Consider the following 22,711-nt stretch of genomic DNA (forward strand, 5'->3'; position numbering starts at 1 on the left):
GACTAACATAGTAGGAAAAATTGCTTTTTAAAACACAAGCATTCTTCCAAATATCTTTCTTTGCGTTCATCTGAACAAAGAAATTCATACATATTTGGAACAACGAGTAAATTATGACAGAACTTTTATTTTTGGGTGAACTGTCACTTTAAACTTGATGTTGAGGTGAATGTGAACATCACTACAGCATCCAACAGCTTGTGATATATAATGTAATTATACTAATAATCACCCACAAAAATGAATCCGCAAGTCACCATGACGTTTAATCTCTTAAAAGAAATGTAATTTGCCAAAGCAATAATGCCAGCGTTAATAACGTTGTATTATCGACCGCTAGCCTATAGGGATAATTTGAATCGCACGCTGTAAAGTGTGCCCATAACGGAGACCAAGGCAGTGTGATCTATAAAGGCGGATTAAAAGACACGAGAGTCGATAGTTGAAATGTGTCGATGTGGCTGCATGGCTTACACTCCGCTTTGGCACAGATCAGGCTGGCCGTCGGATAACTGAAAGAACGCAGTATGGCACCGATGGCCAAGCTCAAGTCCTCGTTGCTAGGATACAGCGTCACCGAGGCAAAGCGCAGGTAGGGCAAGCGTGGAGTCTCCTCAGGACCAATCTTGATGTGAGGGATCTGGGAGAAACAGACAGGAATGAGATGTAGGATGAAATACAGCAAAAATAGCTGTGTGATCAACCCATATGGGCTTTTTTTAGGTAGTGCCAATATTTAAAGAGCAAGGTGGCCTATGGCCAATATATAAAGTAAGTAAAATTAATCCAGGAAAATTTGGAGGACAAATCTTAATGGTATGCCAATGACATTACAGAAAACGATGTGCTTCCAACTTAGTTTTTGTGTTGGTAAAAACCAGTGTTGGGTAAGTTACCCTGGTCGTTAATAATTAATTACTAGTTACTAATTACATATTCAATAGTGTAATTAGATTACTCTACAAATTACTCTCTCCAAAAAGTATTTAGTTACTTATTACTAATTACTTTCTATATCCTATATCAACCTTGATTAGTTAAGTGATTCAAGGATAGGAATGAAAGGGCTCTTTTAATTCATTTAAATAAATAATATTAAACTACATAAAGTACATAAAGTATTAACTGACCAAAGTACTACAAATGTGAGAATTATACATCAAAGCACAGATTTTAAAGTTAGACTTTGAATTTTGATGTCAATTCCACTATTGCACACACATATATTACACAAAGTATTTAGTTTAATTACATCAAAAGTAACTAATTAAATTACAGAAAAATAATAGTAATCCCTTACTTTACTTTTTCAAGGGGAAAGTAATTAAATTACAGTGACTAATTACGAATAACTAGTTACACCCAACACTGGTAAAAAACCAATTACCTGGGCAAAGGGCATATATGGGTACATTTGCAAAATAAAAACAGAACGCTTTTTATGCGTTTTGACTGTTCGTTTACACAACAATGGGATTTAGGGGGGGAAATGGCATACCATTATCCTTTCTGTGTAAACCATAAAAACATGAATTTAAGGACTAGGACTCTATTTGTGCTACTCAATGGTTCTCAAGCAAAGTGAATAAGTGCACATTTGTAATTTACATCTGCAAAATTCTTAACACACATATACGCAAGCAAAGGGTATTTAAAAAGTGCTTTTGGGTTAAATCTGGGTATGTGCACACGTTAGGGTTGGGAATCGAAAATCAATTCCAATTTGGAATCGGAATCGAAAGGCCAGGAATCGGATCGGAATCGAAAGGAATAGGAATCGGATACTTGAGATTAAAATTTGAATTCCTCTTATCAATTCCTGTGTGCATATTTTCAGAAAAGTACATGCGTTGCATGATCTGCTGATATCTCAATAAAAGCCCTTATGAAAATTATCGATATTTTTTACTATAGTAAGCATAGTTTAGCTATAGAATTTGCATTAAAGCACAGGAATCACAAATTAACCATAGTTGCATTATAGTAACTGCAGCTTAACCATGATGTAGTTCAACTATGATAATACAAATTGTAATAAATCAGAAAAGGTGTGTTTCTATGTGTAAATATACACAAAACGGTGCTCATAAATACATAAATATATTTTGCAAACAAGTCAATAAGCAGGCTAAATGACCATACAGGTTGATATCTAAATGTTTTACTTCAACTGTGGAATCGAAACTGGGAATCGATAAGAATCGAAATCGATAAGCAGAATCAGAATTGGAATCGATAAAATTGAAACGATTCCCAACCCTAGCACACTTGCATAGTGTTTCTTTAAAAAGTGGCATCAGTGACCGCCGGGTATGCAATACAGCGTTTTTAGATGTTTTTAGTCATTGATCAAGTTGGAAAAGCGGTCTCAATGGCCAAATATGTCCAATTAATTGTCCGGCTGATATATCAGTCTATCACTAAGCATAAAGACGATAAAGCTTAAGAGAGAGAAAATTAGGTCAGGGAGAGAAATACTTTCAAGTGGCTTGGCAAAGGCACTTAGGAAATAATAACCTGCGGCTGAGGAACAGTGTGAATTTCTCATTTCAAAAATACTCACACAGACATACACAAACATCCGTTCTTTCATTTCTTACCTCTTTTTCCCCACATATATGACTGACTGTGGACCCAGAAGCAGGACTGGAGGCGGGGCCAATCACAGAGACCACTCCCTTTGGCAAAATCTGACACACTGAGAGAATTAAACATGCTTTATTAGAAAGAGACAGAAAAATAGTTGCAAAGAGAGAGAGAGAGCGCAACTAAATGAGTAAAGGACAGGCGAGATAGAGACACACAGACACTGCGGTGGGCAAAGAAAAAGCCAACATCTTGGAAGTCGTCCAGTTGTGTGTCCTGTTCCTGGATGATATATCAAATTAGGAGTCAATGCAAAGCTCTTTTTGATTAATTACATCAATAAGCACAACACAGATTTATGCTCTGCCTACAGGAGATTGCTGCTCTAATTCCACAAAAGAAAGACGGAGGGAGAGAGCGGTGTGTATATTTAGATGAAAAGATTTCTTTCTTTGTTGCTTTTTAAACTGTGCGGCACTGAAATGTGCAGGGTGCCAGGCATGGGTGACAGATATAATTCATTTAGCATCATAAGAAAACATTATAGCCTTGATGCTATATACACATGAAAATACGACATCTTAAAGGTGCTTGTGTTAACTATACTTCAGAGGTGTATAAAGACCTTACATAATGAAGCGTTATGATTTAATCACAGTAGATTGAGCAATTTCTATCTATATACACCGCGCGTCCCCTTACGTGAAATTCGGCATGTTGTTCCTACAGTAACTGCTTTAAACGTGTAAATACGGTATCTCCTTCGTCAAAGAAGCAAAAATGCGACGACATTCCTATGTCAGCCATCGTAGTGCTTTGAAAGGAAGGGTTGCAATTTATCAACCTCACCGCTTGATGGCGCTAAAATCTCCACATTGCTCCTTTAAGTCTTTTTTGTGATTTACTGTTTTCTACATAAAATCAAACATAATGTAGGATTCTGTGAAAATGTAATCTTGATATCTTTAATACGGTCTGAGTAAGACCATGTCAAAGATTGAAATCATAATTAAGTTAATCATTTGAAATCACACTTAAATGCTCGTAATCTCATTTACATTTTCGAGACAATAGCCTGGTTTTCATAGACTGGGTCACAAATATGTACATTTAAGTAACAAAGCTTTGGTGTTTGTGTGTCGGACTCACTTGTGTCTGTAGTCTCGTACTGAGAGTCCCTCTGTAACTCAAAGATGTCGACCTCCACACGAGCTCGGGCCTCCATCACGCTGTTGATGTTCTCTCGGGCGAGAGCCAAAGCCAAACGTTCTCCACGTCCACACGCTGACTGATCATCTAAAATAGCAGCTGAGCGGGAGAAAAAAAATCACATGCTGTCACAAACTATGTGCTTTGTTTCTGCGCTGGCATTTGATGGAGCTGTTTGATGCGGACGTTTGAAGTTTCACTTAAAGATAAAGTTCCTCAACAGAACAATGAAAGGAACGTCACGTTGCGATATTAATGGATTAAACTGTTCTACTGAGCATAGCTTGCAATGCTGTTTTTCAACTTCAGTTGATTGTTGAGAAACAAACCGTTTGACTCATTGCGAGTTTGGAGGCCTGCCAGAGTCTAAATGATATTTTATTGTTCGCAGGAATCAAGAAGGACACACTGATGCTTGAAGCGATCACTTACATGCTGGGAAGTGAGAAGCGAGTGGAAGTCACTTTGAAAAAGCCTTCTGTTTGATACAGATAATATTTCTCTATTTTATCTGAATTGCTCTAATGTTTTTTAGAAATGGACCAGAAGGAAATCTGAACATATTTCAATCGATGTCTTTACACCCTTTGAAACTGTATGTGTAACATGTTTCTTTTTAAAAGATTAATAGGAGGTCAGTGTTAAAAAAGCATAAAATCAACAATCAGCTTTTTAGTCACAGTCGGATCTGCTCATTCCAATAAAAAAAGCTTCATTTATCACATTGCGTCTATGTTGATATAGCTGTATCTGATAAAACTGGAACAACTGAGGTGGAATCAGGTCATCTGATGTGATGCCGCCAGGTTGGTGACTTGGCCTGAATCACTGAACCGTTTTACTAAAGACACAGCTTATGACTCAAAACAGCAGTTATTATTTTCCTAAGAGACTGGATGAAAGAATTGAGAAAATGTAACAGAGCCCATATATAAACTAAAACACAGTGCCGACTAATTCAATCAAAGACGGCATCCCGTTTAGCCAAAACATTGGCAGTAATGTAGAAAAGGACATAAAGTGAGGAAAAGTCTACATTCTGAGATGGTTATTTGGGAACAGGAAGCGGACGGTTGTATCTCACCCATCCTGACGGCTGCGAGAGCAGGTGTCTGGCTGTGAGAGGATGGGGCCATGGTCAGCAGTAACTGGAGGAGGTGAATCGACAGCAGCAGCGCTGGCAGAGCCGGCATCTTCCCCTGCTCCTCATGGAGAAAGGTCGTCTGGCTGCCTGCACCGCCACCTATGGGACAGGTGAGGAAGTACACACACTTTTATTGTCACTACATCATTTACAAGTAAACGATCTGTGAAAAGCTTAGGTGCGTGTTCCGGACATTGCACATTTAACAGCAATGATATTTTTCCCAATTTGTCACAAGTAAAATTAACAACACACATTCTCAGAAAAAACATTTTATTCAGCATGTACATTTTGCTTTGTATACACAATAGGCATTAAATTGATAGTTCACCCAAAAATTGTAATTCTGTTAGCATTTACCTACCCTCTTGTCAAATCTGTATGGCTTACTTTCTTCTGCAGAACACAAAAGAATATATTTTGAAGAACGCTGGTGACCGAACAATGGCGGTGGCATTGACTTCTATCGTATAGACACAAACCCAATGCAAGTGAATGGGTACCGCCGTTGTTCGGTTACCAACATTCTTCAACATATGTTCTTTGTGTTCTGCCAAAAAAGAAAGTCATACAGGTTTGAAATGACTAGATGGTGAATAAATGATACTAGAATATTTGGGTATGTAGGTCTTGGCTGTTCTGACATTCAACTGTATATATTTTATTTCTATAACTTTACAATCGTTAAGAGCTGCTAAACTGCATTGTATTGTTCCCTAAACAATGACAACAACGTTCTATTCTATTATCACTTTAAATATAAGGGGATCTACAACACCTGCTAAACATATGCAGCTGAACAAATGTTATAAAACAATGAAATGTAAACATCCGCAATCTTATTTAAAAGAAGATATCTAGGAGTCACTTGTTGAAACGAAGCATGTTGAAGTCACTTAAAAGCTGGAATACACTACAAGACTTTGGCTCAGATTTGGCTCAGATTTTCAGTCTGGGCTTGTTGCAGAAAGTCTGCGCTAGTCTGCAGATTTTATCACGTAGTGTGTGATGCCCTGTTTTTCTTTGCAAACTTTCAAAAAGTCTGCAAGTGTGTGGTGTCTAGTTTTGTTTAATCTGTTCAGATTTTAAAAGTCTCATAGTGTATTCCAGTTGCATGTTGCATACTCTTTAATAAATAGAATAAGCTTTATTTGCCTGTCATGTTCGCATACAAAGCATGATACGATTTGATGCAACATCAAAACATTACACGAGACACTAAACAATACTGTATGTAGAAAACAATTTCAATTTTGTGCACGGGGGGAAATAATGTGATGTTTATGTACAGGCGGTGTAAATAATAAATATATTTATTGCATAAATAACAGACGCGTACCACACGTGGCACATTGCACAACGGCAATATTGCACTGTTAATGTCGTACAGTATTTGAAACACTGAATAATGCAGACTGTGTCACATACTATTTTAAAAAGAGACATGCAGTATATGTCGTGAAACATGCAGTAAGTAATGCATTTCAAACACAGGCCTTAATTGTGGTTCACTTGGCAGTTTTCCACAACCACACTGTCCATGTGTTGCATCATCCACTTAACCTATTAAGGGTTCCTCTTAGTCCATTTTGGTTCGCAAACACGTAGTGTACCACTTTTAAACATAATATAGTGGCTTGCTTTTTTCTGTGTCCTTCACGAACACACACACAGAGAGAGGCATATGTTCTTATGCACACATTAAAAGAGGTAAGAGTACAGTATATACCCACACACATACTGCAAGCGCACAGGCACCTCTTTCTCAACGCTCAACGCTATAATTTGAGACGCCGCGAATATGGTGCAATAAAACATTCACGCCATCGCGCTTTGCTTTATATTTGCACCTAAATACATTTTCTTGGCAATTATACAGAAACGCTATACAGTATACCGCACGATGTGATATACAACAATTGACTCAATTGCAACCGTATCTGCCAGAATAAAACGCAGCAGAAGTAACAGATTCTGAAATGGCTTCGGGAGACAAAGAGCAGAGAGCGAGGGAAACTGAATGCCTGACGAATGCGGCATAATAGACCTGAAAAGACTCCAGCGCGTTTCAACAGTGTGTGTGTTTGTGCGCGCCACACGAAGCAGAGCCACGAGTCAAGCGAGAAGATCAAGTGCCTCGTCCACAAAGCCCGCCGTCATTCCCGGCCTGCCCGTGTTTGAGTTTGTCAACAGCTTGATTTGTACTGGCCTTCCATGGCTTCGCGAACCAATGTTTATCTTTCCTGCCAATAAGGCCCTTTGAACGCATTCAAATTGAAGTCTGAATGGAACTTAAATGAGGGCGAAGAATCAAAAAAGAAGGAGGGGATGAAAGAAACGCAGCCGGGTCGAGACAGCGGGAGGGAAGGCAGATATAGCGTGTGGGAAAAGATGAAAGTAAACAGAAGGAGATAGCGAGAGGAGAGGCAAAAATACACACCAATAAACATGGCGTGATGGAAGAGGCTGCTGAATGGGCAGTTTCGGCTGTTTCACTTATTTAACTGTTAGCTTTCCCTTATACCGGCATTGAGTTTAACAGTCAATGCAATTACCCACGGGCGGGCCTAATCGATGAAGCCACCGAGGCTTGCTCTTACTCTCCTATAACAATATATAACCCGCATTTAACACATCCTAAGAGTGATTCACGACAATTCGCATGCTGTTAACCTTTAAAGACAATCATTCAACGTTGACCGCCCACTTTTTTGGCGGCCAGTGTTCGGAAGTATACTACCTATTGATTTTCTACACGAGCTTTTAAAAAAATGATTAAAGAAGATCAAAGCCTACATCCAACGCAACACTGTACCTCGCATTGAGTTTTTTTTCTTCGAAAATGAAATAATATATCATCATTTAACAACCTTATAGCTCGTGGTATAGGCCCGGCTTAAAAGGGTTATTCTATATCGGACCTTCATGGCAAATCCAATATTGCTATGGAGATTAATGACATTTGAATGACAGTTTTAGTTTGGAAAACCGACTGTTGAGCTGTGTTAACCTTTGTCAAATCCTTTTCAGCATGAACACTCAAGAAACCAAGGAGATGGTGCAACCAAACCTCAAAATAACCGCGGTTTAAAGAGAAGAAGGTGCGACACTACCTCTTTCAATGGATAGTCCACCCAAAAATACGAGTTCTGTCGTCATTTATCTCACTCTCAACACAAAAGAAGATATTTTGAGAAATGTCTCAGAGGTTTTGTGCCTATACAATGGAAGTCAGTGGGGTCCAATGATGTTTGGTTACCAACATTCTTCAAAATATCTTCTTTTGTGTTCTGCAGAAGAAAGAACGTCAACGGGGTTTGATGAGTAAATATTTTTTTGGGGGTGAACTATCCCTTTAAATAAATGTGTACTTTAGCTTTATTTGTTTAAACCCAACATCACTTCAGGCATCTGAAGAAATCTGCACCTGAGTAAAGCTGAAGTTGCACCTTTAACGTTTTATATGTACCAAGATGCTCTAAGATCTTCATTATATAATCACATCTGATCAGCAAGCATTACATAAAAAAAATGATGCATGTTGTCACGATTTGAAGACGCCAGCGTTCGGCTAGCTCTTTTAAAATAGTACAGACCACATTTAAAGTTGAAATTATTTCATACAGACATTTCTTTCATGCTGTCAAATCCAATAACCTAATTCTCCCATTACACCTCAAACGGTGGGTTTCCATTCGGATTTAATCGCAAAAAAGCGACTCAAAGCCAGCTGGCTCGGATCCGTTTCCACAGGCTGCCGTATGAAGAGAAATGTTAAAACAGTGTTCCTAATATGCCCGTCACTTGTCAGCCTGACGGTAATGCGACTCTGTGTGTTTGGGACATTAAAACGGCTCTTCCTGTGAGTTTGTGGCACATAAAAAGGTTTGTTTGCCTCAGAGGCAGTGGAGGCGCGGCTTGCATGCTGTCGCAGACGCTATAATGAAGGGATAATCCTCTCGTTTAACCACAGACAGAGGATCTGTTTTGTTTTGTTTTGTTTGTGAGGTTGAGGTGTGTGTGGTACGGTCTGTTTCACAGCAGCAGAATAAACATTAAAAAACACTGGCAACTTAGATGAAGGGGCAACCGAGAGGAACAGCTTGCCACAATTGGGTGTTTGACAGAAGACGACGGTGTCCAAATGAACGATCTGGGCACAGGTTGGATGAAGCATTTAATGAAACTGCTTACTGTTTTCAACTGTATTCCCTAATATAAAAATACACAGTAAACAGTATTACTTATTTACATATATGCTTTTATCAACATTTCAAGAATAGTTAACACTTAGCCCAACAAACACCCACATTTGAAGCATTGTAAACTCACAGCACATTGTGTTTTTAAATTTGTGTCATTTTTAAAAAGGAAAAAACATTGAGCCTTGGTATATGCACTTTGTAAAGCTAAAATCTGACTGAACTAAATGCATATACAGTATACACACGCACACATGTACATATGCATACATGTATGTACTATAAATGTACACAGTAGTGGTCAAAATGGAGGTCTGGGAGGTATTTTTTGCATTGAATTAATGGTACAAAACAGAGAAAATACTTAACTTATTAGACTAAATGGAAACTGCAGAATATCATGGAATATGGGTTTTATTCTAATTTTAAAAAGCGTACAGGAAATAAAGCATACATTAAGTTGCGTTTACATGCACACACTTGCTCCGATTATGCTGAATAAGGTCATGTAAACGCGTAAAACGGTTTTCCTAAAAAGTGAGTCGTTGTCTCAACAACCATATTGTTTCTACTTAAAAATAAACAAATTTATAACATTTTCAGCTTAACTTAAAATCCTTTGTTCATGCAACACAAAAATATAAATGACAAGAAAAGCTCAAAAGTATGCAAAAAGTGAATGGAAAAATTTGAGTTGTGCAAACTACAGTGAAAATTAAGTAAACCTAACATACATGTCCAGTGCAATGAACTTAATATTATCAGTGCAAATGCTGCGAGGAATACCCATAAGCCCTTGCGCCTGAAAAGTTTGATTATTCATGCTTTTTAAAAAATAATAAGCACTTGTGGGGCATTTATATAGATGCTAATAAGATGTATAACGAAATTTAAGATGTACAGTATTTAGCATTATTGATGTTGTTTTGTTGTGAATAATCGTTTTCTGTGAAGTTACCATTCGTGTTTGCTTTGGTAAGCATAGACTCTGTTCAACTCATCGTATTTCTTACCACAATACGGAAGACACACATCAGAAATGCAGTAAGCTCTCGAATCATGCGGTTGATATAAAGAGATATAAAAATACAGCTTCTGACCGATTTCCCGCAGCATTTTTAATTACTAGACAGACTATCGATGGTGACGTCACTGTCTCAAATTTCCATGTAAACGCTGTTTTCTGCGTAGCCGGTTCATTAATATGCATGTGAAAACAAGTTTGTTTTATAAGCTGATTTTTTATTGATATACATTTATTTTGTGCATGTAAATGCACTCATTGACTACAGTTTTATAAGTTACTAATATTTTGTTGATCTTCTCTGGTTTTTATTACTGCAGTTATTCTTTTGGGTTTTGACTAAATAAGCTTTGTGTTGCATGTTATTATTTGCCTATTCTTCTTAAATTGACCTTAAATGAGCTTCAATTTACACTCCACTACACATGATGCATACAAAATATTTAATATATCCTTTTAAAGATATTTCAATAAAGGCTGACGTCAACGGTCCTAGGGCCCTTTTGGCCACTACTGTATAGCATTTAGTTCATCAGTTAAATAAAGAGTTTGCATTTAAAGGAACATTGTGGAGATTTTGAAGCAATTATCATAAGGTATTATCACCTCATTAGCGGATACAGAAATTACAGTTTCACAAAAAAAAAAGAGCAAATGAGTAAGACCGAGGTGAGCAGGATGACAGGACGAACAGCAATATACAAGGTTTGCAAGAGAAAGAACAGACAGCGTGAAGCACTTGAGGCTGTGATGTTGTGCTCTACATCATTGTTGTCATGCCATTTTATGAGCTATTCGACATTATATATTTACAATCACAGGCAATTAGTGTTCCAGAGAACGACAACCACCAGGGTGCCAAGGACGTCCTTTCCTTTAATTAACTTTCCCTGAGGACAATAACAGAGTATTTCAGCCTGACTAGCGATAACATGATCACCCGGCATATACAACATATCTTATTTATCAACTTTACGGAGAGGTCCTAGATGTTATTTTTCTTCTTCATTCCTAGAAAAAAATCCTTTCCCCACCAAGACCACTAATAATCCCTACGGTAGACAAATAATTATAATTAACATTCGGAGTCTGAGGCCCCGTTTAAAGTTTCTACATGAGCGGCCTCCCACATGTGAGGAGAGTCAGGAGGAGGCTGATGAGACGAAATTTTGCAGAGGTGGAAAAAAGGGAAAAGCGTTCAACCTCCCACCTACTAATAATGTCGTCCCTCCGCCTCCTGTGAGGATTCAATTTGCCAAAACAGTCAAATATTGCTGCAAAATGCCAGCTGCGCATTTAATCATGGTTGCTGCAATTATGACACAATGTCCTCCAAAGTCAAGCTCTGGCACAGGAGTCATCTATAAAAATACAGAAGAGATTTTTCCAGTCTCTATTTTGTTTACTTCAAGCGGGCAATTTTGCAACTGCAATTTACTCTAAACTGCTTGCGATGAATTTTAGATAAATATATGGTGATCATCATAACAATACAATTCATACAGATAGGAATTCATACAGCAGGTAAAGCGCAATATACAGCCACTGAAAAAATAAGAGAGCACTCCTATAATGAACATTTCTGCATGTATTGTGTCAGTTTAAGTCAAGTGTCTGAGAATTTCAACAGAAACAAACCTCAGGAATGATATTAAGTCATCCCACAGCAATGAGAAAGACTGACGGCATGCGAGGATGCATGAAATCTTACTTATTCCATGAAATATACATTTTTGAACTGATCTTAAAATGCATGTAAAAACATTATCATTGTGAAAACATTAAAACATGAATATAAACTTGATTTCTTTGCAATATGCAAGATCTGCAAACGTCGCATCTTTTTTGTTATTTTGACCAGTTTGTCCTGATTCAATTTTCTGCTAATACAAATGCAAACAGAAGACACATTTTTCGTTTAGAATTTAGGAGAAATGTTGTCATTAGTTTACAGAATGAACACATACCAGTTAAATCAATGAAACTGAAAGCAATTTTGGAGTGGTCTCTTATTTTTTTCCACGGCTCTAAACTTCAGAGCACCATAAATAAAAAACAGTAAAGAGCAGAAAAGATTAGAATGGAGTATTGTATTTAATCGCCTTGTTTTTGGCCTGGTTGAAATAAACATAGGCTACACTCTTAAAAATTAAGACGCTTAAAAGGTTCTTCACAGCGATGCCATGAAGAACCATTTTTGGTTCCACAAAGAACCCACTCAAAAAAATGAACTGTCACTGATGTTAGTTTTACTAAACCCATCCTTGTTCACAGTACATAAAGAATGCAAGTAACTACATTAACGTAAGTTAACTATGTTATTTATACAAAAAATGTACGTAGTACTGTCGGCTTTACTTAACAAGTGTTTGACTGGTCAACTTAACATTGTTGAGTAAAACGCAAAACCCTATAATATTGGACATATTGTTGAGTTTACTTAATATAAACAAGTTTATTCACCACGACTGGTTGAGGGGGATTTTTAGTGTTTCAAGTGTTTTTCAGTAAATATAAAGACTTATTTGTGCTTAATGTTCATTTATCTTTGAGGTTTAAAAGAGTTTGTTGTATTTTTGAGTTTTAGGAAGAGTGGTACATGATGTTAAAGGTTCTATATGGAACCATTTAGACAAAAAAGGTTATTCTATGGCATCGTGAAGCATTTCAATTTTTATTGAGCAAATACATAACAAATCTTACTAAACGACAAGTTTATGATAATGATGTATAACTTGAATTTTACATCAACCCACGTAACGATAAGGACAGTAACCTTCAAATTGTATGTTTCAAACTGAGATAGCGATATAGAAGCAAAAGTTACAGACTGTGGCTTAAACTGAAATAATATTGTGGCAAATATCCAACCTGATCACGTCGGAAAATTGCACTGTGAATCAAACCAAGAGTACAATTATTACAAAAAAAGTAAGCATGAAGGTTCAGCCCTAAACAAAAACAGATTGTATGAAAATGCACAACGAGATTGTAGAAATGAATGCAAATTAACTGCAGTGTAAAATAGTTGTGAATTACCAAATTGGAGATCCCGAATACAGCATATCTTGTTTTATCAGTTCCGTGTACATTTCATTTGTCCTCATTGATTACGTGCTGTTTATATTAGCATTACATCAGCCATCAGCTCTACTGATAACCTTATTGATATCGCTATTGAACAACTCCTATCGGATGATCCTCTCTGTAGCACTCATTTGCATCAATTGCTCTTTTAGACTGAGTACAATGTTTGTTGTGTAGATGCGTGTGACAATAAACTTGTAACTACTTTCGATCTGATCCGCTTTGACCTAAATTCCAATATCAATATGCTTATGAGAAATCAATCGGGTTTACAACCGTTGTGCGTTGCTGCATCCCTTCCATAGCAACCGTATCCGGTGAACAGAAGCAGATGGGAATGATACACCGGCTCATAGCAGTCACGCTGTCCAGACTGCAGGTGTACGGTTCGAGATTACGAAGCCAGCGGAAGATAAACTGCACAATGGTGGATTACACGTGTATCAGCAGGTTCCAGGCAACAAAGCCGGATTCCAAATGTAAAACCAGATTAGAGAACATTAAACCGAGGCATCGACATTAAGCCAGATTACTATAAACATTTTATAGAGACTGTCTCGCAGCACTGCTAATTATGACCATTTTGATTGAAATGGAAAGTATTGGCTCATTCATAATTTGAATGCTTGTACCTGGATTTAGAGCTGGTACTTCTGGTAAAGTGATAATATCTGCCAGTGGAGGTGAAGAACACACACTGCTTTTATCAGCATGCCTGCAAAGCCCAACGTACTGGCCCTTTCGTTTAAAATACTGTATAAAAACTAACCAGAAAGATTTACTTATCCACGCTTTTGCTTGCACAGATAATTCTCACTGGGCTTTTTAGCCAGAACCCTAAAGGGCAGTTTGGTTGAGTTTATATCTGATAATAAAACTCGAGAATAGATGTTTGAGGATTTTTTTGGAGAGGGGGTCCCTTCGGAGGATTTCCCCTCTCTAAATACAATTGAAGTGGATATGCAGGGATTCGTGCAATAACATATTATAAGATTTGATCATATTACATTGCAAACTGTGACCAAAATCCAGGTTATCACATAAAAAATATATTTTTAACTTTTCCTAAATAGATGTAGAAATATTACTGTTGTTGTATTGCTTAAAAGTAAATCTGAACTTGTTTTCTTTGCAGTATTTGAGGTCTGACAAAACACAGAGCATCTTTTCTGTTATTTTCACCTGTTTCTCCAGTTTTCATTTTCTGCAAATAAATGTAAATAGAAGAAATATTTTTAGTTGCAATTTGGGAGAAATATTGTAAGTACTTCACAGAATTTCAAAAAAAGATCATTTTACCTAAACATTTACCTATAAATAGTAAATAATAAATAAAACTATATAAAATAATTCTGAAATCGCCTATCTGTATATACAGTATATATAGATGTTCTCAAAGCATATTTTTGTCAGAAAGATCATTTTGCTTAAACAGCCATTGTTACCAAGTAACAAAAACTCTCACCAACTAAAAATACATGATTTTCTCTGTTTACTGAATGAGCCGATCCAATCTAAAAATGTAAAGCGATTACAGTTTATAAATACTGTGTTCAATAAACTCAATAAACCTCTTTTGTTTTAAACAGCAGCTGAACTGATTTATATCACCCTCTCCATTCTCTCACACGTGTGTTTCCCTCTCTCTCTCTCTCAATTAATCTATGTCTCTCTGTCTCTTAGTAGGTGCTAAAGGTGTGAACAAGGTCTTCCTCGGGTGAGGCAGTGACAGGTGGAGGTCGCAGAGGGCAGCCGAGATGCAGACGATACCGTTTCCCAGTGTGTCTTGGGAGCAGGTGGTATCGAGGTCAGACGCTGTCTGCTGATAGCTTCTGCCTTTCTTAGCCGCCTGCGTCCGTCTCTGACCTCCCTCAACTCACCACGGCGCAAAATCTCTGCTACTGTACGCAAGCCCCCTGTTTGTTTAGTATTCAAATTCACTTGGATCGAGTCTTGCGCTTATGTCTTTGAAAAACAGAACACCTTCAAGTCCGGTAGGTACTCTAAATAAATAATGCTCTGGAGATTGAAGCGTTTTGTGCAACACTGACTCTACATCTCCGTTATGATTTTCAAAACGCTGCACCAATAAGCACTAAACTCCAGGCAATCAGTGCAGTTGTTTTGAAAATCGTCTGCGCTGTATCTCACTCTGTCCTGTGCTGTTATTTTCACTTGTCACTTTGAACGTGTCGCTGACAAGCCTCATAAACGCCTGGAGGCAAAGCCTGCTTCCTTTCATGCCATACTTATCCACGTCTTTTTACTCCTCGCAGAGTGCTTTGTGTCTATTCCATAGGCGAAACTGCATAACTGACGATGCCTTTATTAATCGGTGCCGTGATGAAGGCCTTGAGTTAATTGCAAATTATAAAATGGATCGGACGATCGAAACTGTTACAGCATTAAAAAAAATATTATTATATGAAAGTGTAAGGCTAAATTGGGTCAGTTTATTTATTTGATATCTGTACACGAAAATAATAATTCTAAAAGATTATGATGTATTAAGACCAGTTCACACCAAGAACAATAACTATAACAATAACGATTATTAATAATAATCATCATCAATTATATGGCTCCCCTTAACCATGGTAAATCACTGTAAAGCACAGCATTTTGTGCTTTATTGCTTCAATGTAATGACTTTTAAAAATCACAATGAGCCCGTCTACAGTACCAACGCACAATAGCGCCAGCCAGCAGACAGCTGTGAACATATGCCTGCATGTCTTCAGCTGAGAGGTTAAATAGGGTTAATACACTGATCGATGCATGCCTCCCTCAGGCTTTTTTGCAAATGTCAAACATGCATTAAACATCTCTCATGGCAAGAAGGTAGTATTTTTTATTAATATTTTATATCATACTGTACATACTCAAAAGGAATATTTCACCAAAGCAAAACCTTCATTAAAAATGTGCAGCAGTAGAGAAATACTGAATGCTGCAGTGGCACAGCGGCTCACATTCACTTAACCTGTGACGCTGGCGGTAAATTTCAGCGCCTTTTTCCTTTGCTCAGGCGGCATGGAAAGATGGAGTTGGGTTTTACTCATTTAACCCTTGCGTGTTTTGTTTGCAATCCTTACAAAACGATGGGATTAACTGTCTTTTTAATCAAGATAAAATATTCTGTCAGTAATATCACAGAATTTTTTTCTCCCCCCTCAAAAAATAAATGTTTTTACTTTACATAAATGTGGTCTAACAGAGATAAATGACTAATATTAACTGTACTGTATGTTGCCTGTAAATGGCGTGTGAAGCATTTTTACGGCTGCACTGAATTAAAATCCAAATAATTCTATGGGTGCACTAGACCTGTAAATGTATTATTCTGCCAATTTCATAATTTCTGTTCATACTTGTCACGAACTGCACGCAGAGACAAGGAGGGTTGATGATCAAAACAGTACAGGCAAGGGTCAGGGCAGGCAGCAGAGGTTCATGAAAACAAAGTACATTCCTAGGTCCAAAAACTGGGTAATCCAACAAAATGAGAAATGCTCAGGAATGCACTTGACATAAACAAGAGTTTGCAATGAGTGACTGAAAGAACCAGGTATAAATAGACACAGTATACGAGACACAGGTGAATCCAGTAGGACTAGAAGCCAGAAGCACTGCAGCTGGTGACTGTGACATAGCCCCCCCCTTAAGGAGCGGCTTCAAGACGCTCTCACAAAACTGAGAGAAAACCGGTAAAGGCGTTTACATGCAGCGCGAAATCGAAGTAAGTTAATTGGCAAAAACCACCTCTGCCGAGCGGGTTTTGCTCACGCCGTTTATGAGCTTTCCCCAATCAAAGAAAACCGTTTCACGCGTTTACGTAACCTACTTGTTATCAGCTTATTAAGCATAATCGAAGTAAGACTGTGTATGTAAACGTCACTGTTGTCTCTAAACTCAGGATATAAGGCTTCCTCAAATGACTCATTCTATATATACATCACAACATTTAATAGGAGTAACAATATAACATTTTATACCAAAGAGACAACACATCAAATTCAGTTTGTACCAACCTAATTCAACCTTTAAGGTAGGCGTACATTTTGATGCTTAAGCTTTAAATCTGATAGAGAATGCGTTTTGTTGTTGAACTACACGCTAAAGCAACAAACAAGCCACATACTGTATGAATGTTTATACTTTAGCTGTTGTATTAAATAATTGTCATTTTATAATTCAATTCTCTACAAATGTATAGGCCTACTTGAACCTTCCTTCTGCAATGAAAAACAATGCTCTCCCTTGACTGCAAATATGCAGGGTAGAAAATTCTTACTGTGATTGAAAAAAAATGCTTTTATATCTCACGAGCGAGAAAAAACAGACAAAGGGAGGACGAGAGTAGATTTTAAATCTGCTTTCTCGCCTTATTTCTTTTTGACACTCTTTTCAATCTCCGCTTTATACTGCTCTCTTTTTTTCCAAACTCACCAGACATTCCGGAATACGGGTAATGAAAGAAGAGGTCAACTCAAACCACCGCAGCTCTTGGTTCCCTGGAAAAGCGAAAGAAGAGAGATTTTTCCGGATCTCCAGTGAATGATAATGTAGAGATGTCGCCTGATCATTGCAAGGATTCTGTCTGGAGTCACACGGGATCATACCGAGCGAATACAAAGAGGCCTTCAAAATGTTTTAAGCCACACGCATGCGAATGGCTTACTTTCACGTTAAATTGTGACAAGAGAAAGTAAATGCAATATTTGCGTACTAACACCTTGGTTGTTTTGGTAGGCTACTTGATTCGTCTCCGTCCAAATCCTCTATACGGTCAGTCGAACCCTTGGATGTCTGGTGTGCACTATTTTCCCACATTCTCAGTCTATATCAGACGTTTCTAGGTCTCTGTTCTCTCATATATGCCTCTTTGTCTCTCTGTCTCGTTATCATACTTTCATGTGAGAATCTGGAAGCCATGCGGTGCAAACCTGCTCCACACATCTGACAAGAAGTGTATTAGGTACCTCTGATCACACAGGGAGGGGGTCATTGGGAGATGTCCTCTGGGAGCGTCTTGGTCGCGACGCAGGATGTTTGTGCGCGTGTGTGTGTGTGTGTTGGACGGAGGTATGTGAGGAAGTGCTGATTCACAGACACGGCGGTGGAGGCGGCAATCGGCTCATTGAGATTCTGCGTGCAACACACACGTACATACACGCTCACACACGGTTGCAAAAATACACTCCCATGCGACGCGCTTTGTCAAATCGGGCATAAAGTAGGACACTTGTGTAGTACAGACTTGCATTGGCTGATGACCAACCTTTCTGTCTTTAATACACTTACAGTCCCAGAAAATCCATCACTAAATAAGGACACCCAAACACGGGTCTTATACAAATGCACAGATGCACACCGCAACACTGTTGGTTATTTGTGGGCCTGTCTGAAATGCGACCTTAATCTCCCGCAGTCCTCTCACGACTCCACAGTTTGGTGACGGTGTTGCTCAGACTGTCTGGTACGAGTCCAGTGACCGTTTGTTAGAAGTGTGCATCAGAAACATTAGACACGCTGCGGTTTTGAGGGTTTATAGACGTTGAGAAGAACACATCAACCTTTTGGCACGAAACTTTGACAGTGTTTCAAAACCTAGTGAACATTTTAGGGTGCGTTCATTTCGAGTCTACAGTATGTGAAGGGAAACAGAAATGTCCACAGCACCATAGGGAGAAAGTAGACACACACACACACACACACACATAGTGAAGTGTATGGTCTCTGATTGCGACGTGTTTGTATGCGTGTGGGTGCGATCTTTTGATCCGGTGATAAGCAGAATAAATGCATAATGGCGCTGCTTCACTGAGTTAACTGCACTTGTTTACACAGGTTTGGAAACACATATACACAAGCAGTAAAACAAGCAGTGCACAACCCCGTCTACATTGTGTAACATAAAGGCTCCCTTCTGTTTAAATACAGATATCCAGAACACATCACACTTACAATTTTAAAAGAACAGTTCAACCAAACATAAAAACTCACATCATTTATTCACACTCATGCCAACCTTCCTGCTTTCCTCAGCTGAACCCAAACTTTATATTTTATAACAATTATTTTCAGTTTTTCTGAATTTACTATTTATAGGTATGCGTTTAGGTAAAACGATCATTTTTGTTTCATTCTGTGAAGTACTAACCATATTTTCTAATAAAAATATTGCATATATTTGCAGAAAATGAAAACCGGAGAAACGGGTGGAAATAACAGAAAAGATGCTCTGTGTTTTTTCAGACTTCAAATACGGCAAAGAAAACAAGTTCATATTCACTTTTAAGCAATACAACAGTCATATTTGTAGGCTACATGTTTTTAGGAAAAGTTAAAAATACATATTTATTATGTGATTACCTCCATTTTTATCACGGCTTTCATGTGTCTTGTCATGCTGTCAGTCTTTCACATTGCTGTTGGAGGACTTTGTGTCACTCCTGAGGTTTGACCACAATACATCTAGAAGTGCTGATTAAATGAAAATTTGGAATGGTCTCTACATTTTTTTCACGGCTGTATTAAAATCTTCTTACATGGGGGTCAAAATGGTGAAGCTCTAAAAAGAATGTACATCCATCATTAAAATTAATCCAGTTAATTAATAAATGTCTTCTGAAACAAAACAATGTGTACATCTATGACATGATGGCGAGTAAATTATGAGAGAATTTTCCTTTTCAGGTAAACTTTTCCTTTAAAATTGAGGAAGTTGGTCCAGACCTGTATGAGTTGTTTTTTGTTTTTAATTTCCTACAAAATGTCAGGGACTAGAGATGGCACTTATGTATCACTGTATCACTTATGTATCACTGTATTTCAAGACTTCTTATGCCATGAAAGCTTTGTGTGAGAAACAGACCAACGCTGAAATGTTAATAATGTCTGTGCCAACACCGGCGTCAAACTGACAGCGTCTGTCCCCATTTAAATTTGGTGTGTGGAAAACAACAGCATAAATATTCTCCTTAACAAACAGCTTTGAAATAACACAAGAGCGACACAAATTAGGCAGCAGAATTTGGTTTTACATTACTACTAAAATTAATGATTCGGTACATTTGCAGCATCATTATGAGCGTCTGTTCTGTAGGTTTGGACTTTAGTGACATTGATGGTGGCCATTTATAGATGTGGATAGCGAGGTTATTCAACAGGCTCACTTTGAAACACACTCACACACAGAGCGGAGAGGGCAAAATGGATCAAAGTACAACGCTTGCTACTCTGGCATACACTGACTAACACCAAAAAACACATCTACTACACTAATTCAACACACACACACACACACACGCACACACACACACTGTGCCCTGACACCAATCTAATCTCTCTCTAGCTTCTGGTCTGCTGTTGCCACGGCAGCAGTGAGAAAGAGAGAGAAAGAGATGGAGAATTAAAAGAGGGAAAAGGATGCAGTAAAAGAGACTCGTAAAGCCATGAAAGGGCAAGAACGTGAATGAGTGAGTGAGTGAGTGAGTGAGTGAATGAATCTGAAAAGTGTAGTAATAAATATGATAACCTGAATGAAGGACTAAGAAAGTTAATAAATAACAGATTGAGTGAACGAAGGAGTGAGTGCCTGAATAACTAAATGCATTCAAAATGAATGAGTGAATGAATAAATAAGTGAAAATGCTTTGAAAATGAGTGAATGAATATTACAAAGTGAATCAATAGTAAATATAAGTTAATAAATATGAAACATTGGAAATTGACTGAGGGAAAGAATTTATATGAAGACTAAATAAATATATATAGTAAGTATAATAAATATGTATAGTAAGTAAATAACTAAAGTTGAATAACAGTGAGTAACAGAATGAACAGGAAAGTAAATGTGTGAGTGAGTGAATAAATGACTACCAAAGAGTGAATGATAGCCTAGCCTAGCTGTGTGATTTTGGCCTGTGTGGGTTTATGTTGTTAAAAATACCCTCCGGCTGGCTCACAGTGCATCAATCGGTAGTCAGTGTTTTAAAGTGTGACATTTTTGTCAGGAGGATCGATCGTTCACAACAGAATTTTTCTATTCTTGCTGCTGGAGGTCAAAAATTTGTTTTCTCCTGACGGCAGCAAACGTGCAGTGCCCTGTTCATACATGCATTCGTCAACGCAAAGCGTGCCGTTTAGCATAAATGATGTTTGCACATTTTTACACCATCCGTTTCCTGTACAAACCATCTGTTATGAGCAATATCTGTAGTACATGGAACAGGACAACATTCATTGACACCTATGCGAACAATTCCAACCATTTTGAATATGCTTGCTTAGTACTGCAGATTAAACCAGACGTGTGTTCCGTGCGTTCACTTTCAGAGAGGAAAAAGAGCACGGAAACACAGCACAACTATGATAACTTTCTGGTTTAAAATGCATAAAATTGGCATTAGCAACAATCGTGGCCACAAAAATATAAACCAACTGCAACTTTGGAATATTAAATACTAAATAATTCAGAAAAATTGTCAAAATGTGTTATTGTGAATTCACACCAATACAACCATATAAAATGTAATAATCACATTCGCACACACACACACACTTATAGGACGCTCTTGTTTATACAGTATTGAAATAATATATGATGCTCTTCTGTTTAGACAGTATAAAAACAGAAGATGCTCAGCACACATCCAAAAACACAAACCTTTAATGACATTTATGTGTCTGTTGCACGTACTGTGGATTCTTCACCCCTCTGATCGCTTACCATCTCACCATTCTCTCATGACTGATTGTTGATTTCATTTCTTCCTGTCCCTTAATGTGCCTTGTCTTTATTTTTTTTATTTCTCAGTCCCTACTGGGTTCAGATAAAATCAATTCTTCCCTTCTGTTCTTTCTCCCTCCCTCGATCTCATTTCTTGTCTCTCTCGCAATGTTGATAATTTAGATTACAGATTTAGCTTGTCTCTCACTTATAATAGATATCTCCAGGACAACAAGATGCATGACAGCTCTGTCACAAACTGACACGCTTTAGACCTGCTGCACATACACACCTCAAGCTTTGTTTGATTCCAATCTGCCACTGAATCCAAGACATTAAAGATTTGCTCGCTGCCATTACAGCTGTCAATCATTTTGTGTGGAACAAGCCCTAAGCTGCTCTAATTGGTCAAAAATGCTTTTAAAAGCAGACTCACTACCCAAATTTGGACAAAAGAATGGGAATGAAGGAAGGACTGATGCAGTTGATGTAGCTAAGAAACTACCTTTAAAACCCTAGCATCCACATAGCAACACCCTAGCAACCATAGCCGCGGTAAGTGCGGGTGCTGCAGCACCCCCTGGCGTCGAGCGAAAGAAAAACTGAAACAGTGTGAAAGATAAATTAATAAAGGCAGAGACTATTTGCACTAGGTCCGCCCACCAATATGTGATTGGAATAGAGAAAGTGTAAGAATGACTTCATTTGGAACAATGACTCCAAGT

At 37.9% G+C, this 22,711-nt stretch overlaps 1 protein-coding gene across 6 annotated transcripts in view; it reads right to left on the reverse strand.

Annotated features, from left to right (window-relative positions):
• The window catches only part of LOC130566646 (glutamate receptor ionotropic, kainate 5), a 103,908-nt gene that overhangs the window by 29,071 nt on the left and 52,126 nt on the right, over positions 1-22,711 (reverse strand). For all 6 annotated transcript variants that reach the window (XM_057354267.1, XM_057354268.1, XM_057354269.1 and 3 more), the window contains 4 exons: positions 4,880-5,038; positions 3,736-3,894; positions 2,601-2,698; positions 475-640 (listed from right to left, as the gene is read on the reverse strand). In XM_057354267.1, the coding sequence (XP_057210250.1) occupies positions 475-640; positions 2,601-2,698; positions 3,736-3,894; positions 4,880-4,988 (532 nt within the window). In that variant the 5' untranslated portion in view covers positions 4,989-5,038. The remainder of the gene's footprint in view (positions 1-474; positions 641-2,600; positions 2,699-3,735; positions 3,895-4,879; positions 5,039-22,711) is intronic.

Source organism: Triplophysa rosa, linkage group LG16 (assembly GCF_024868665.1).
Source record: "Triplophysa rosa linkage group LG16, Trosa_1v2, whole genome shotgun sequence".
Classification (NCBI taxonomy): domain Eukaryota; kingdom Metazoa; phylum Chordata; class Actinopteri; order Cypriniformes; family Nemacheilidae; genus Triplophysa; species Triplophysa rosa.